Raw genomic sequence first — 18,480 nt, 5'->3', positions numbered from 1 at the left:
CACCATGTAAGATGAACCCATAATAACCCGACTGAATGCACATGCACACATTCACGGGGCTGCACAGGGGGAGGGAGAGTTATTTATTTGATGCGAGTGTGGCAAGATGCAGTCAAAGCCCTTTTATTAATTACGTCAAAATGTTTGTTTGTAATCCACGTTAAGTGGAACAGTTCGGCTGGATTATATAACTTGCATTCACAGATATCGCTTAATTGATGTTGCGGCACACGCTTCTTTCTGTTGAAGCCACCAGTGCATTACACTACTTTAAAATGGTCTTTTCATTTTAAACCGGCTTTTCTTATCATAGCTAAATCCATACAGAACGCCTCTCCATGTAACAAAAATAGCTGTTTATCTGATCTTTGGTCTGTTTTTCAGATCGGTGTCCTTCCTGGTCCATAGGGCAGCCAAACTAGTACACTAGAACACCTTGGTGAAGCCAGTTTGCCAGCGACCAGCTTGCTGAATGGTTTCTCCTCCAGTGACAGAAAGACAGCGATCTGATGGGTGTCCAGGATGTGTGTAATTGCACGACAAGGCCAGGAACTCCTTTTGTTTGTGGAGGGTGGATAATTGGCTTGGGTCGATCGCTCTCACTGATCCCAGCAGCAGCCTCAGTGGGCAGTAGGGGCACTGGGATAGGATGCTCAAAAGAGAACGGGGTCACAGGGACAGGGGGTGTCAGGGGCCAAGATCTGGTCCCAGCTGAGCTCCAACGGGGTCACCCAGCAAGCAAAGACCTGACCTGCCATTACAAATAAGGACACCACAAAGGCACAAATCACTCTAACAAACATAATAATTGTCCTATTTTGCACTTCTTACACTGTCCAAAGGTCAAATAGTATTCTGGTAATAATGAAATATAACAGAGTGCACAAAATAAACTGCACATTCTATTAGCAGTGTTGTTTATTTGAAATTTAGTGTTAAATATGTGTCTTGGGCAGACAAGTTTTGTTGTTAGCTCACAGAAAGGAGAGATATTATGTCGCAATCAACAGAATAACAATCAACCTCTTATTTATGATGGTGCACTGATAAAGGTGTTTTGAACTGTACATGCAGATTACCATTGTAAGTATTGCATGTGCATATACATAGACATGGAATTCTAGTGTATCATTATTTATTATTATTAGACAGCTATATTTAATGAACACATTTTTGGTTCATTTTTCAAACAACATTGTGAAGTATATCATATAAAATTGTGTATATCATAACTGGTCTCCTTTAATCGTATTATATATGAGTTTTTTTATGACTTTGCTTGTTGAATAATTACAGCACGCTGTTGTTGTTTATGCTGTTACAGGTTCAGTTTAGCAGTCAGAGCCCATCCCGGTTATCTGACAGCATTTGCTCTTGCCTGCCATCACATGGGACTGCGGTGGCGCAGGGCCTTTCCTGTGAGGAAGGGTAAATGGTCGTGGCGGTGTGCCACACGGCCATGTCCTCAGTGGCCTCGGATTATTGTTGTTATTATGAATATTACGGTGCTGGACATGCTGAAGCAGCTAAATGAGCTGCAGGGGCATTTTGAATCAATTCAGATTCATTTCCCATCTCCAAATAAATATTTATCAGCCAGGGTGTTGGAATGCTTCGTTAAGCTGGATAATTCAGGCCAATATCAGCGAGAGCGACCTGGAAGGTGTCCGGGAAGCGTGTGCCCTTCAGGGGTCGACAGACATTAGCATTAGCACAGGCAGCTGAGGGAGGGAGAAGTGGATATAGCGTGCCCTCTCCAGAGCAGGCATCATGGAGTCCTCAGTCATACAGTTTTAGGTTTCGTGTCATTGCGGTTGCAGTTCTGTCGAATCGCATAACATACAAATGTTGCTTCTGGAGTAAAATGGGCTAAATATATTTGTACTCTCCAACATAATGTCATGGACAAAATTATTATCCAGCACGTGGCTATTACTGTAATTTTATATGCAAGTATGCAATGATATCTGTGTTCCCTTTTAAAAGAAATAAACTGTGATGTGAACCACAGCAGAAGCTCATGTCAACTTTCTAACCAATGCAAGCATGCAATTTTTATCTTTGCAGCGGTGAGGTCTTTTTTAATATACTTTCCAAAGAAACCACAGGCCTTCTGCTTGGTGGGTTAGACCAGGGAAAATGAATTTGCCTCTTTGGTGCCATCACCATCATGTGCGCCCATTCATTTCCTAGATCACAGTGAGGATTGTGGTGAGTGGCAGTTCTCCCTACCACCCCACAGAAAGCTTATTTTAAAAGAGCCCACTCTGCTGAGCTTGCACCCTCTCCTCTCTTCTCCCCGACTTTCCTCTCCTCTCTTCATCCTACGTGTCCTTAAGCAGCACTGCCGATTAAATGCCCTCTTTCAAAATTCACTTTCAGGTAGTCGGGGTTTGACTTCAGGGTTGATCGCACAAATTGCCAGGGATGTGCTGATGGCCCCGCCGGCCACTGATGGAAATTAACATATGAGTGGGAGGAATTCCAATGCATGATATGAAGATTTTTTTTTTTGGGGGGGGGGGGGGGGGGGGGGGGGGGGGGAATCCACATGCATTCATTTTCCTTTAAATTCTTGGGAATTCTGGTAACCAGGAATACACATAAAGGGTCAGGGATGACTGACCTATCCATCCAAAGTTTTTTTATGACAAGGGCTTCAAAATTGTCTTGTGATATGATGCTTTAATACCACCCACAACTCCATATGTATAGCCTGTTATACTGTATTTTATTTGGACATTTATTAGCAAATGAGCGTTTCATGTAATTAAAGCCCCTTTCAATTGCTCCTTCTTTGACCAGCACAGTGTTGGACAAATCCATTGGTTTCTTCATTTTGGAGCACAGTGGATGGGGCAAGTGAGGAGCAGTTGAATGAGCCATTAATAAGCTTGCCAAATTTTTGCTTTCTTAGAGATTAATCTGTAGGACCAGCCCAGCAGGATTTCGGTTTGCCCTTGCAGCCAGGAATATAGAAATTGAAGAAATAAAACCTTGTAATAACATTCATGATGTTCATGATTGAGCACATCCACATTTAAGTTAATGCAGGTCCAATTGAATTATTTTAATCGATTAGAAATCTATGTATAATAGAAAACATTACTGCATGCCATGTGGTGTGTTGCATGGGCTGCTGGGTGGGGGGTGGGGGGTGCTGGCAGACTTGCCTATGAACTGGATGACCACAAAAGTCACAGGTTTGGAGTCCTTGTAGCCCATGTTTTGAATTGTACTGTCGCATTGAGTTTGAAATATACAATTTCAGTGAAGTAGAAAAAAAAGAAATGCAAACTAGATTCTTCTCTGTTTCTTCAGTTAAAAATCTGAGCCCTGCTCTTGAACCCAAACATTTTTCTCCTCCAAACAAACCTGCATGGCACCTGTACAAACCACTGCACCATCTGCTTGGCATTCAGCTCCCAATAACACATTACTGGGATAAGCTTCCAGAAAGCCAGAGAAAAAACATACTGGGAGCCAGTGGGCCGACCACCGTTCGGAATGACAACAGCCTGTTAGGCACATTTCTGCAACGGCCTGTTAGGCAGATTTTTTTAATTGCTGAAACTGAAGATGCCTGCGGTCAGCTCCCCGGTGGGAGGGCCGTGGGGAGGAATGCGCTGTAATCCAATCCCCGGGTCCAGAGCACAGCCCGGGTATCAAAGGGTATTAGCCGACGTTTACACTTCCTCCACTGTTCCCTGCACCTCGCAGCTGCATTCTTCCACAGGTGCCTGGCAAAACACCATGCTTCGAGACCGCGGGCTGCAGCGCTGTGTTTATAAAATTAATTCTTCCCAGCGACTCACCCCCACGCATCCCTTATTTCAAAAATAAGACGGTGCGCAGGCCCCCGAAAAAAAAAAGGATTCTGCACTTTCTGACGCTGGCACGGCAGAGTGTTGAGTCTGCGATGGATGGCCACTTTTCAGAAAGCAAAACGAATTTTACAGCCCAAGCTTTCCGTATTTGGGTAACATTTGGTGCTAAGGCGATCCACGATTATCTGTTTCCCAGATGGGACAGGACCCGTGCAGCACCCCAGTGTGTCTAAACTCTCCTCTTTCTGCTCTTTTTCACTGCTTGTCTGCACATGCTGCACACATTACATTTACGCTCAATTTGCCTTCATGGCCTGCTCTCTATTGGGTGCCCAATATTTTTTAAACTCATTACATTAGTATTAAATATTATGGCCTGCACAACTAATGAGTTGCTAGTTCGTGACAACTTTGAACTAAATACCGGATCATGTAACTAAGGTCGTATATGATCTAATCATTACTTTTCATGGTAAATTGATTTATTCTATTTTTCGAATGTTTCGAAATTGAAGAGGAATCTCAACCCATATCTAAGGAGATGGCTTGCTATTGGACAAGCACTAGAGGAGATGTTTCGAGACGATCAACATTTTCTGTGACCGATCAATTTCTCATGTACGCTGCATCTCCTCAATAATCTTCAAAAACATCTATTGTCTGTTTATGCAATGACAGCGGTACATGAAGAAACAAAATGACAAAAAACTTTTTTGCTTGATTTCCAAAGAACCGACACTGAATTACAACTTGAACATTTCAAAAAGAGAAAGTGTAAAATCACTATCAAAGAAGAGAAAAGTATGATGGAAATGAAAATCAGACAAAGACAACTCCTCATGCACAATGAGCCAGCAGCTTCTCTCGGTGCCACTAATGCTATACAGTGAAGGGTCCGTGACCTTCTTCAGCCTCCACATGCTTACTCAATCATTAATTGCAGTATGATATCCCAGTGTTCTGTTGTAATACCACTGACCCACTAAGATCCGACAGAGACTCTAATAAGTGAAGATTCTGTTCAGGCTTTGATTAAATCTCTCATCCCCGCACACCAGTGGCTCAGCGGTCAATGTCTCTGTTATTAGCGAGGGAGCTTTAAATTAAATGCTCTCTATCCTGGCTAGTGGAACAAATCTCCAAACCTTACAGACCGGGTCAACACTCAAAATCAAAATCCATTGACTGAAATGTGCACAATACAAAACGTTTAGTTGAAGAAAGAACTCTCTATTGCTTTCCTGTTTCGTTATTGAAGGGAAGTAGTTTTCAAGTACAGATAATATAAAAAAAGCCAAAAATCGGCTTTTTGCTCTGGAGCTTTCTCTGTCTAGATGCAGCACACTGTGCCACTGGCTTAAAAGCTTAGTGTGAGTCCCCAGCATCTTCTTAATAAGAAGCTGAAAGGTATTGCTTTTTAACATTATATGGTTATAAATAGATTTGGCCTCCCTGAGTGAACCCATATCTTGTTCTTCATCTTCCTCTGGAAGCCTGAAGATGGTTGCACAATGAAATGTTCTCTCTGCTCTGGCCACAGTCTCTGTCTTTCGTCCTCATTTTCAACAATTTTTCATGTTTATTGTGAATGTTCTTGTTTGAAACCTACATTAAGATAGAATCCATTCAGAGGCACGAGACCTGGGTATATTCCTTAACACAGCTATAAACAAATGCTGCGATAAGCCCATCCTACACACTGTGTGCGTTAAATAAAAACAGTTTCAGCTGCGTTGTCCAGTCTTTACTTGTTGGTTTGACCATCTTCACAACACAGTGAAATGAGACGATGTTCCATCATTTACATCTACAACATTTATCAGACGCCCGCATCCACGCCCGTAGTTACAGGGACAGTCCCCCCGGAGACACTCCGGGTTAAGTGTCTTGCTGTGAGACACAATGGTAGCAAGTGGGGTTTGAACCTGTGACTTTGCGGTCTTCGGGTTCACGGGCCAGCACCATGCTCCGGGCCACTACCATCGTCCAGGCCTCCATGGCGCCACACGAAACAACAGGAAACAACACGACACGGGACTACGTCGACGTAAAAGACAGCACAGACACTGCAGTTGTCAGAATTATGGAGACAACACTGTTCGTGTGCTAGGTGTGGCGAAACAAGAAGTTACAGCGGGACACTTTGCATGGGTCAGTTCCCAGAATCCCACGCTGGGTGTGCACGCACAGTTTTAATTCATGGCAACTTTTAAATTGCACAAACAAAAAAAAAGAAGAGGAGGGGAGCCAAAAAAAAAAGAGGGAGAGACTTTCTAGTCGAGGCAGATCTGTGCATACCGCGACGTCATTTAACGTGACCCGGAGTCGGAGGGTGATGGATGTCCCGGATGTGGAAGAGACTTGTTTTTTTTTTTTTTTTTTTGCGCCTCCAGAACATGCTGCGAAACCGCCTCTCCGACCCGGAGTCGTGGACAGTGGCCAGACAGACGCCGCGCTGTAGCGACCCACGCGGGGTGTGAAAAAAAAAAGAAAAGAACGGGGACGCCTGGATGTGTACCGGACAGCCCGAATCGCGCTTTTTGCCCTCCCCTCTCTCTTCCTCTCTCTCGTTCTTCGGCAATGTCGCTGTCGGACGAAGATTCCAGCTAGCTCGCCGTGCTACCGACTCCCCCCCACCCTTTATCTTTTCTTTGAAAGTGTTTCTTTTTGGCGTCCGATGAGAGAAAGTTGCACGATTAGCTGGCGCGAACACACTCGAGACATTTGCTGTCTTTTTTTCTGTTTTTTTCTTTTTCTTTTTCGTACTCGTCTGTGACGAAACGCGCACACACACACAAAAAAGGTAAATAATCGTATTCTCCCCGTGGCGCTGTCGCCCGTGCTCGTGGCTGCTGTTGAAATGGGTGTGGAATTTTTATTTTATTTTTTTAAGTGTCGCGTCGTTGTCGTGCCCCCACACCCCCCCCCCCCCCCCCCCCCCCCCCCCCCCCCCACCCCCCCCCCCCCCCCCCCCCCCCCCCCCCCCCCCCCCCCCCCCCCCCCCCCCCCCTGCGTGTCGTCCGTCTGAATGACAGCGCCGACAAACTTTTTTTTTTTTACGAGCTCAGCCGTGAACTTTTCGACTCTCCAGCGTCGCCGGCTTGTGGAACCTGAATAAAACGTCCGTGTCCGCACGACATTAAAAGGGTTCCCGGGTTCTGTGGGGTTTTGTTTGGTCGCGTCTGGCCACCTGAACCAGACGCCGGGCGGCGGCGGGTGTAGCCGCGGTAATAACAGCGTAATAACGCCAGCGACCGGGAATCGTTTCAGCGGCCGCCGCGCTTATCGATCGAGCTCAAACTGCTGCGACCCTCGAATAAAATATTTATTATTAAACGCGCGATCCCGGTCAAAAGGGGCTAAAATAGCCCCGGTGTTCCCGGTCGTAGCCGACAGAAAACAACAACCCCCCCCCCACCACACACACACACACACACACCTCAAACCCCCCGCCTACCCCCAGGCCCCCGGTGCGGCTACTGTGTCGGTCCCGACCGCGCCGCGCTTCCGCCCCGATCCACCGGGCGACGTTACCGGACACGTTCACCCCGCGCCGAGCGCACCCATCAGTACGAAAAGGTGGCTGGGCGGCTCCCCGAACACACACACACGCACCCCGGGGCTCAACTCGCCCGCGAATTCAAACGTGATAGAAGTCGGACATCAAAAAAAAAAAAAAAAAACAAGCAAACAACAACAACAACAGCGACCAAATGAGCCGCTTCCCGGCGTCCCCCCCCCCGCTCTCCCTCTCTCACGCTGCGCCTTCGTTTATTCACTTATTTATTTATTTGTGTGGAGGGCTGATTTTTCTTCCCCCTCGCTTTTCCGCGGGATTGTCGCTTCCAGATCTTCCCGTTTAACCTGCGCGGCCGGACTCGGGGAGAAGGCTGCTCCCGTCCCCCCCGCCCGCTCCTCCCGCTGCTGCTGCTGCTGCCCCGTCTCCACTCGCGTCGCTCCTTCGCCGGATTAACGCGGCTTTTTTTTTTTTTTTTTTTTTTTTTACCCCCCGCGCATCTAAAACCTCCTGTTGCATAATGGTGCGCTGAGAGGGAGAAGCGGCATCTTTTTTTTTTTTTTTAAAAAAAAAAAAAAAGAAAAAAGGACGGGATCCTGGGACTCGAGTCGTCCGTGGGTTTTTTTTTTTGGTTTTTTTTTTTTTGTGCGTGGAAGATCTGAAATTAGCGATCGGAGCGCCCCCCCCCCCCGCCCCACGCCGCTCCCCCCCCTCCCCTCCTCCTGTCAGCGCGAGACCGGGCGTCTTCTGACCGCGACATTTTTTTGTTTCCATGTTTTTAGGTTTGCGCGATTTCGCTAAAATGCATCACCAACAGCGAATGGCCGCCTTAGGGACAGACAAAGAGCTGAGCGACTTATTGGATTTCACCGCGGTAAGCGACCCGCTCCACGCTCCACGCGAGCCGCCGCCGCCGCCGCCGACTGTTTACATTCTGCTTTGCATGCGAATTGTTTCCTTTTTCTTATGCTGTGGTGTAATTCAGATCTGTTGCATTTCTGACATTCTTTTTTTTTTTTTAAAAAGTCTTTCAAACAATGTAGTCTACGCTTGTAATGCAACGTCAAAAAGTTTTTTTTGTGTGCTTTTTAAATCATGAAGTTTTACTTTCTTTTTTTTTGCAACCTATGTGTAGAGAAACATGATATTGCATTTAGTAATTTTGTTGTCTTATAGATGCGAAACAGCGATTTGAAAATGTTCCCAACATCAATGGTAGTATATCCTGCTTTTAAGTATTTTCTCCCTTGCCTTGTTTCTGTTGATTCCAGTGTTTTATTATGACGTGCTGTTGCTGTCAGGGTCCCGGGGAGGGTCGGACCCTGCCGGGCTCAGGCGGTGGTGGAAGTTCAGGGTCCCTTTCACTTCTCTGCGCTCGGTGCCTTCTTGTAGCTGAACCCGATTATTTCAACACCGCCGCCACCGCCCAAAAAAAAAAGAGAAAAGCCCGGCAGATATTTCTCTCTTTTCGGGGCAAAACGACACCTTCGGACACGTTTTCTTAAACCAAATGGGCTGTGTGTCCATTTACAAAAAAAAAAAAAAAAGTCATTCCGCGTATGAGAGCTGCCAGACGCAAATAGAAAGTAAAGCAACGCCGTTTAAATTTCCTACACGTGAAACGACACGGATTTAGCGATGCTGCTGCTGTCGTGTGTGTGTGTGTGTGTGTCTTTTATTCCCCATCACGTCTAAGTAAAACGCGCAACTTTGACCGTCTCTGTCGCGATAGCAGCAGCATCGCTCGCACGCACGGACGTAAATGTCCACGCACGTGGGTGTCGCAGTGAAACGAGTACTTGTGCGTGTGCTTTAGCGTTAGAATGAGCGTGCATGGTGTGTTGAAAGTCCCCCCCCCCCCAGAAACCCGGCTGGTTTAACGCTTCTCCCTGTCTCCTGCTTTGCCTCCTAGATGTTTTCCCCTCCCGTAAGCGGCGGGAAGAACGGACCGGCTTCGCTGGGAAGTGGACATTTCTCAGGCTCAAGTACGTCCCCTCACACCCACCCCACCCCCCGTCGCACGGTCGCTGTCACCGGTGTCACTGTCGCGTTGCTTGGCACGCCGGGCTCTGGCCGGGCCTGCGGGTTGAAAACGCAGAGGTGGCGCCTACTGCGCCCAGGCCGGGCGGGTGGCACACAGGCAGAACCGGCGCTGAGGCGCATGTGTATTTATAGACCATTGTGATTTAAAGCCTTGGACTTTTTTGGACCATTACTTACACGATATTTTAAGTAATGTGTGATTTTGCAATTTTTTGGGCCATAGCTTTTTGTGTTTTTTTGTTGCTTGTGCATACATTTGTTGCTCGTGAGTTTTATTTTTTTGGGTGTTTTTACGTAGCTTTGCAAGAACGTCGATCAGGTACTTTTTGGTAGAAAGGCGAGTCAGCCATTTTCCGTAGACGGGACACTGGCCGAGTGCAATGGGTGTTGAGCCAGCGTTGACTTGTCTGGTGCTCTCATCACAACCCACGATCAGATGGGGAAGCGGCCAGGTGCCGTAATTCACCGCATTTCAAGCCATCCCAAACGCGCGGCTTCGTAGGGCGTTGTTTCGTTTTTGTTTTTTTCCGTTTTTTGCTCCAAATGACATGGCTCCCTCCCCTCCGCCCCCAAGATCCCGTGTTTTCCTGTGAATTGTGCTGCAGTTTTGCACAGGGTTGGGAAGTCGTGGAAAGGGCCGGGGGGGGAGGGGCTGATGGGCGATTTGGGGTTGAAACCACCGCTACCCGGTTGCCACGCAACTTGCAGTTGGCAGCGGTGAAACGAGGAAATGTTTCGTAAAAAGTGCGAATTGACAACAACCCCCCCAAAAAAAAGGTCTCCGTAAATCTTACGTGTGTGGGCCACATATGCTATATTTACTTTATTTATCTGCTCAAGCTGTAACATCAGCTCAGGAGGCAATCGCTCGACAAAAAAAAAAAAAAAAGAGAGAGAGAGAGCGAGAGAGAGAGGGAGGAAAAAAAAAAAAAACCAAATCCATGGCTGGCGTTTTATTTTTCTTTTGTGAGCGCGGTGGCAGGCGACGGGCACACACACGCGGCAGGGCTCAGCCCCGTGCCTGTGCCAACCCCTCTGCATCTGAGAAATTTGGGTTCAGGCAGATAGGCCTGATCGCATGCCATATTTTTGTTCTGCTAATCGGCATAGCTTATTAAGTCACAGTCGAGAGTAAGAGTGTTTTAATAAAATCCTGCTCCTGTTTGATGCAGTTGTACCCAGACAGATAAAACACTCCCCACCAGCCTGACTGCTCCCTCATGCTATTCACTCCAATCTGTTTTGGTCATGGTTGTCAGTCAAAAGGGACTGATTGCATTCAAAATAAAGATGAAGCAGAGAGAACCAGTCACTTAAGACTTGATTTCTCTCCTCCTCCCACCATCGCTTTGCCTCTGAGAGTTTTTCTTTGTCTTGTTCCCAGGAAGCAGAACGACTTAAAAAAGAGAGAGGGGAAAAGCGCGCACACACACACACGTATGCACACACATATACACACAGACATGCTTTAATTGTGCACCGGATTAAAAATTAATAGGCATTTTAGCCATAATAGCAATATTATTAGCACTATTTACTATCTAATACTAATAATTAGTGCAAAAATAAAGGCAGTAATTTCAAGGCTCTGACTGCGAATCAGACCTTATCCTGCTGGGGGGAAGTACATGGAAATGAAGACAACTCTTGAAAGCGTCCCGGCCACTGTTGCCGCCCAGGAGGAGGAATGATGTGCAGGACGCGCAGTAACGGGAGAAAAATGGTGGATGGCACGGCACCCATCAGCTGTTTGAGGCCGAGGCCCTGCAGTACCAGGTGGGATTTACGGCTTATTCCCAACTTGTTCCTACTTGAAAAACGATCCCTTCCCCGGCTCTTTTTGTTCCCCCTCCAAGGTTACACCAGCACGGAGCGTTTCCCACAATGCTCTGGAGCTCTTCTGACCGTGTTATGTCCTGCCCCCCTCCCCTTTTCCGATTAAGGTTAGCCGTTTATTATTTGTGCTGCGACTTTTGATGAGCTTTAGTCTTTTGTTTACCTGTGGCTGTTTTATCCGCTCTTAAGTTACGTGCAAGGACAAGGGCAGCTCTTCTTGTGGTCTGGTGTGGAAGTATCTCGATCTGAATGGAGAACTTTGGTGGTTCAGGGGGCTCGTGGCGGTCCTTGCAAACTCAAGTGTAAGTAACATGTTTGCACTGTTCATAAAGCGGACATTAGAGTGCACACGTGGTTGCAGGACGCCCCCATAAATTATGCATGATTTGTATTTCACCCAGGTCTTCATAAAATGATAATAATCTATGAATAATTAATAATTTAGTATTTGTTTTTACATAAAAGGTGGTACTTTGCGGCGCTCATCTTTACAGCATTGTTTAGAAGTCGTGACATGATAGATGGTGTTAGGACGCTAATTATGCCGTGTTTATATTACAGTGCGTGTACGAAGCCCATTTGACTCGGTATGTCAAAGAGAAAAGAGCTTAATTTGTCACAGGGAGGGCAAAACGAGGTTCCTTCAGCTCCCATGCTTTAAGGAGACGACGGGCTGAGCGGCTTCCTGACTGAATTGTCCCATTAGAGCGGCGGTCCTCTGGTGTCACCGTAAGTGGAGTGCTGCAAAGTCATGACTGCCATTCTGAATCTCTAGGCCCAGGCTCGCAGCAGTGAAGAGGTGTTATGCTCATCGCTGCACCTGCTCATACGGAGGTAAAAATGAATGAAAACGTATAATTACTTCTTTGCAAATGGAGACATGCGAATGTCAACCTGGCTTACAATTAACTCCATAGGTGAAAAGCACACTCCGACATGGAGAAGTTTAATTAAGACGGCGCACTTGTTTGGGGACTGACGCACGGAGACGTGCCGCTGCAACGGCCACCGTAGCGGGGAGGGGGGGGGGGGGTGTTAGGAAGCTAATGCTAACGTGTCACACGCGGCACGCTGTTTTTTTTTTTTTTTCTATCAATCACGCTGTGCTGAGGCGATTTGTCCTAGGTTTCGAAGGCTTTGATAATATTTCCCTGTTACCGTGTCACAGGCTCAGATTGGGCACTGGAAAGAACACATTGCCGGGAATCTGCTGCCTCCCTGCCGGGACTGTGTGGGAATGTCACTCACGCAGTTGGGAATGCCTGCCGATAAAATCACCACCCTGACGGGGATTATGGTGTGGGAAGAACCCTGTTCTGTTCAGTCTGCACCCGGTCAATTGCTATTCTTGGTTGAGCTGCCAGCTTGAAGTTAGATTGCATGTGTGAGCAACAAAACAGACCCTAGCAAAAGGGACCTTATTTATTTAAGGACTGAGCCTGCGACGGTCTAATGTCCTTCACATCACTGGAACTAGGAACATTTATACTTGGTTTGGGGGAATGTATTTAGCTCCAACTTCGGGGAGGGGTCTACACCGACACAAAGGACTGTCACTTACTGAAGTGTAGATTGATTGGCCGAACACATTCTTGGGACTTCCCTGCCATGGTGGACACAACAATGGTAGACGCCACCAAGACGGGACTGTGTGGAGATTAGTTTGACCTGTGCCTTGTGTCCTGGGGGGGACTGGTTCTTTAGGGAACTGACTAGTTCTTCATTCACTACTCGGTTTATAGGTTTTATTGCTGGTTGGGTCAGCTGATGACAGTACTTCAGAGGTGGGTGCTTTCGTGATAGTCATGATAGCTTTCTAGAAGAGCTTTTCTGATGTTACATTTAGGTTTTGTGCAGTAAGTAAACCACGCATTGATGTGTGTAAGTTAGTTGTGTCTTGTCACCTTGCCACAGTGCATATTTGACCACGTTTTGCTGCCACATGCTGGACTGTGACACGATGACAACCAGTTATAACAAATGAGAAAAATCTTACTCTGACTGAATGCATTGTCACATGACAGAGGTGCAGCCCAGAGTAATCACATAAAAGTGGGCGTGCCTTCCAGGCTTGCATCTTTTTCGTTAAGCAGCAGTCTAGAGGTGGTTCGGGACATTTCTTTATGAAATCACAGGACTGCTTGGCAAGTAACAGCAGCCAGAAGATTCAGTCTAGAGGAAACACATTTGTGTGGACAGTCTCAGAAGGTCCTTAAAATGCCAGCTGCTTTTGTGGGATACGCGTGGTATATATTAAAAGCCGATATGGCCCGACGGCATGTTGTGTAAATTGAATTATGAAAGGCCCCCATGCTGCCGGTTGGTTTTGTAAGCCTTTGAAAAGGACACACGCACACACACACAAGTCCTCACCTCTTGCAGTGCATTACACACCATACCTGTATTCATGTTTTGTAGGGGAGGCTGAAGACACAATGGCATTTGTGTTTCTGAGAGACTACTTTATTCTCAATTTGGAAAGGGGTGGGGGAAGCGCTTATTTTCTTCTGTCTGGAGCGGACGTGAAATCAAAGTCAGTGTGGTTCCTGTCTTGTGTGTGTTTTTTTTTTCTTATTCCATTCTGTCTGTTTTTTCCCCCTTTTTCTGGACATTTCTGTAAGGACCAAGGTTCAGGGTTATTCCGTCTGTGGCGGTTGCTGCCACTGTTGCACTTTATAATCCACACCTGAGCTTGGCTGCGTTGAGAGGCACAAGCCTCCGCTGTTGTGAGTGCGTGTGGCTGAGTGTGGATGGGTGGATGGATGGACGGATGGGTGAATGCTCTTGTTTGTTGTTTCTGGAGTTTTCTTCCTTTGCTTTTATGATTGTTGTGTGGCCGTGGCCTGTGGCCTCCTGGCTTCTCAAGCTCTTCCTCTATATTTTATTTTTTTCTGTCTCTCTTGTTCTCTGTGTTTCGGGTTGCCCCTGCCCCCTGCTTATAAATCTGCTGGAACACCCCTGGTGCCATCTGCTGTAGATTCAGGCCAGGGAGACGAGAGTTAATAGGGTTGTGTGGGTGACTGTGTGTGTGTGTGTGTGTGTGTGTGTGTGTGCGTGCATGCGGTGTTGGTTGTTTTTAGAATAGGGCTGTGTGTGTTGGCTGTGTACATGGTAGAGCTGGATGTCATCTTTGCTTGATCCATTTTGTTTTTTTTATTCCTTGAGCTTAATCGGCCTGAAAAAACAAAAACATTGCAAATTTCCACTTCCTGTTCAAGTTCCACTTGTGGCCGTTTGTAGAACGTCAATACCACACACAACACATGTTTACACATCTGTCCTGTGCATGTTTGGCATCCATGCTGGAGAGGGCTGAGGCAGGATGAACTGAACTGCGGTGAAGATGGCAGAGCGCTGAGTGCCACTGTTTCCTCTGAATGAAGCAGCCTGCATCCTGGGCTGCGGTGAAGCCCTGGAAGGTCTCATCCTGTGGATGTGGTCGGCCCAAATGGTCCGGCATTTACAGGCATCAGCTCCAACAAGCCTGATGGTCTCTGACGTCAACGGTCAGTTCAGATGAGTAAGCAGGGCTGGGCTGCAGTGGGTTGCTGTGGGAGGGGTGTGGACTGTGTGCATAAGATATTCGTGTCTGTGGCTATATGAGGGACTGGACTGGTTTTGTGTGTCAGTGTGTGTGTCTGTTATTATGATTGAGTCTGTTCTCCTGCTCTTGATGGTGGCTGTTGGTACAGTGATACGCACCTCATGTTGCCATGTCAGGGCCTTCTCTATTGCTGTTAAGTATCGTGTATATGCCTTTGCGAGCGTGTGTGTGTGTGTGTGTGTGTGAAGCTACAACACGTATACAGCAATGTTTGTCTGTTGTCTGCAGGCCTCTGCATGCGTAGCTGGCCTGTAATTTTATTCCTGAGTGTTTTTCTCTGTGTCGGCCGATGACCTTGTCTGATTATTTTGGGAGAGAGGAAATCCAGCCTTTGCTGTCTGTGGCTTTTGACCTCAGTGTGGGATGTTGGGATCATTCTTACCCCCCCCTTTTTTTTTTTCTACTAGTTATTTAGTGTCCATTCGAAACAGCTTGAAGTAATTACAGCAGCAATTATCCAATAGATGTTCATTTATGGCGTTGTTGTTGTTTTTTCGGTAGCCGCCGCCATTGACTTTGCATTGAAACAAATCCCAGAGAGGAGAACTGAATGGCTGGACTGATTTGCAAAGCAGTGTGAGGTGCCAGGGTTTGCGGTCTTTTGCCTCTCACGCCCCTGTGGGCTTTCACAGACGCCTGTGTGAAGAGAGCCGAGCTGGAAAATGTGACTTTAATATGGAGGATAAAATATTTTACCTGGTTTAGAAGGGGCTACAGGTGCTGAAACCACATCATAGAGGTTCACACTTGTAATAAAGCTGAGGGGGTCTAGAACAAGGCCTGGTTCTACCTACGTAATGGTCTGACCTGTAATCTTTTTAAAATGTTTATATCCAATCCAAAAACAGATTTAGTAGCTACCATTAAAAATATATGTTCTTATTTAGGATTGTGGGGAAATATATTAGCGTTTACACAATGATACATTTGAAAATATGAATTAACGTCCAGTTGTCCACCTCTGTTTTTTTTACTGTTTCATGTGTGTATTATTTCAAAGTGTGTTTGTGTGTATTGTGAGAGTGTGTAGCACAGCCTGGGACAGTGGAATGTAACTAGAGCTTAAGTAAAGTCATTTCCCACACAGGTTCTCTCACATGAAAGGCTTTTGTCTGCCCTCAGCATTCGAACAGCGAGCTTTCTCCCCTCCTCCCTCCCTCCTTTTTCTCCCTCTGCTTTTCCCTCCTCAAAGTTTGCAGGTGTTCAGCTCGGAGTAATAAAACAAACCCTGCCATTTAGTGAGCAGAGCTCAGCCTGGACTGCCTGCCTGTCTGGGCGGGGTCTCACTCTCTCACATTTTCCCCCTCCCGCTATTGAGGGGCACGATGCAGTGGCACTGTGAGGATTTTGTTTTTTGGGTGGGGGTTTATGAGGCAGGGGCATGGGGGTGGGGTAGTCTGCTCACTCATGGAGCAAGGGCTGAAAGAGTCTTGGGTGAGGGGATGTGCTCAGTGTTAAACATGCAACCTGCAGTTCTGATTTCTGACACAAAATGAAATCCCCTGACATGTGAAGTCAATAACATGGATTATGTGGTTACTGTATAGTGAACTGATTGTCATTGTGAAACACTGCAGCACAGCACACGGTGCACACAATGAAATGTTTTCTCTGCTGCTAACCCATCACCCTTGGTGCCCGGGGAGCAGTGTGTGGGGACGGTGCTTTGCTCTGTGACAGCTCAGTGGCATCTTCGTGGTTCGAGATTCAAACCGACAACCTTTCGATTAACGGTCCTTTCCTTACTTTCTAGGCCACCGCTGCCCCTGTGGAACAGGTCAAGGGTTGGATATGTATTAGATGAACAGTCAGGTCTGAGTGTTCCTGTCCTTGCCTACCAGAAGTAGTGCAAGGACAGACAACCAGTGACCAGTGGGAAGAAGGCAATCTCGCAATGGCAGTGTGATGTTCTGAACAGTGTTCTGCTGTGGAATCCTTAGGGCCTGGCATTTTTGTGGACGACCAAATCTCAGATCTCAGTCCAATTGATTATCTCTGGGGAAAAAAATCAAACACACACATGAACACTCTCGTGGGGAAATGCTTTTACAGCCATACAGCAGACCTCACTAACCCATATTAAGACCACTAAGAAGGCCACCACTGCTGTTGGTCACGTTGTTTTTGAACCATTGTAATGTTCACCCCTTGTGAGGAACACAGAGTTGGAACGGAAATTAATACCTTAATTTCCACTCGTCCATCCCTGCAGATCATGCCTCCTTTCCTCCATCTGCCTTGGCAGGGGCTCTCACGGGTTCCCCCATCTCGTCCTTCCTGGGTAATGGTGGGAACAGGTGTTGGGTTAGCCTCTGGCAGGTGTGGCTTTGACAGCTTTTGCCTCTGAGGTAACCGCTGCTAAAGAGCAAAACAGCAGCATTAATAGGTGTGGGTGCCTGTAGATAGACTGTTATTACTGAGTATAGTGTAGTCTTGACTATTTTTAGCACCCGACTAAAGACGTGATTGGTCCATTGCACATAACAATTTTGAACCAGGGCTTTGTTGTGCATGCACTCCACATTTTTATTCACATTTTTTATACCACATGGTAGTACTTTAGGTCTAATATTTGATGTGTCCTGGCCAGCTGTTAGACTTGTAAATTATTAGATAATGCGCCCTGACATTTTGTCATTTTTTTCAGTTTACTATGTTGAGCAGCACACTGAGTAGTACAATTATGAAGTTGCCATCTAAATTTGCTGGTGGGGCAAAAGTAGCATTATCCAACTTGTTCTACTTGTGAACTATGAATCCAACTAGATACACCTGGAAGGACTTGTAAAGCTTCTGAAAGTAGCTCTTCTGTGCAGAAATTTGTATCAAAAGGTCCCCTATTATGAATGATTTCGCTTTTTTGTAAAAAAAATTATTTAATTAATCCACAGGTTCTTCAGAGTCTCGCAAGACAGAACTAAAAAACGTGCTTCACATGTTTGAGGTGTAATCATGTTGTCTTGTTAAGCACTTCCTCTGAATTTACTCACAGTAATTTTCTGTAGTTACTGATGTCTTGACTCGCAATACAGAGTAGTCAGATAAAAGGGTCTGCCAAGGGAATAAATGTAAGCACATTCGTTTTTGTCACAAAACTATTCTTCGCCAAAAACTAATGATTGCCGTTTACTTATGAATTGGTGGGCCCTGATTATGCACCTTCCGATGTGACTTTGAGACGCGGGCTTGTCGGAGGTACAGGGTTGGCGAGCGGGATGAGGCGTGTGTTGGCCCCATTAGCAGTGGTGAGAGCAGAAACACTGGCCTCCTGGGCTCTGGGTCTTTGGGAGAGTGAGCGCTGTGATGGTGTGATACTCACACTGAATCCACATTCGCTTCAGCGCAGGAGGAGAAAAAAAAAAAGCAGAGAGGGAGAGAGACGCTCTTTAGCGAGTTCTTAACCAACGTGTGAATTAAATGTAGTGCTGCTTTAACAAAATATCTTAAGCTTCATTTGCAGCTCATGAGCGGAGATTTATTTCTTTTTTCTTTTTTTAAGAGTATGAATTGTTGTCATCATGCTAAACTGCTGCAAATTAACATGCTGAAAATGTTTACCTGTTTTTAAGGCAATTGCCTTCTCACTTACACTTGTGTTTTCATTTTCGTTTTTTGAAAAAGCATAAGAGAGAGGGACCGCTAGAAGTTTGTTT

General features: G+C 46.4%; 1 protein-coding gene across 8 annotated transcripts in view; it reads left to right on the top strand.

Moving 5' to 3' along the window:
- The first annotated feature begins 6,405 nt into the window (after nt 1–6,405).
- The window catches only part of tcf4 (transcription factor 4), a 134,420-nt gene continuing 122,345 nt past the window's right edge, over nt 6,406–18,480 (top strand). For 4 of the 8 annotated variants that reach the window (XM_028971073.1, XM_028971078.1, XM_028971074.1 and 1 more), the window contains exons 1-3: nt 8,036–8,218; nt 8,521–8,559; nt 9,257–9,329. In XM_028971073.1, the coding sequence (XP_028826906.1) occupies nt 8,117–8,218; nt 8,521–8,559; nt 9,257–9,329 (214 nt within the window). In that variant the 5' untranslated portion in view covers nt 8,036–8,116. Of the gene's footprint in view, nt 6,631–8,035; nt 8,219–8,520; nt 8,560–9,256; nt 9,330–18,480 lie in introns of those variants that run through there. The other 4 variants (XM_028971081.1, XM_028971076.1, XM_028971075.1 and 1 more) reach the window with 3 other exon arrangements.

This window comes from Denticeps clupeoides, chromosome 3 (genome assembly GCF_900700375.1).
Source record: "Denticeps clupeoides chromosome 3, fDenClu1.1, whole genome shotgun sequence".
NCBI lineage: Eukaryota > Metazoa > Chordata > Actinopteri > Clupeiformes > Denticipitidae > Denticeps > Denticeps clupeoides.
Note: the sequence above shows the minus strand (reverse complement) of the source record. Positions and strands in the feature narration are given on the sequence as shown.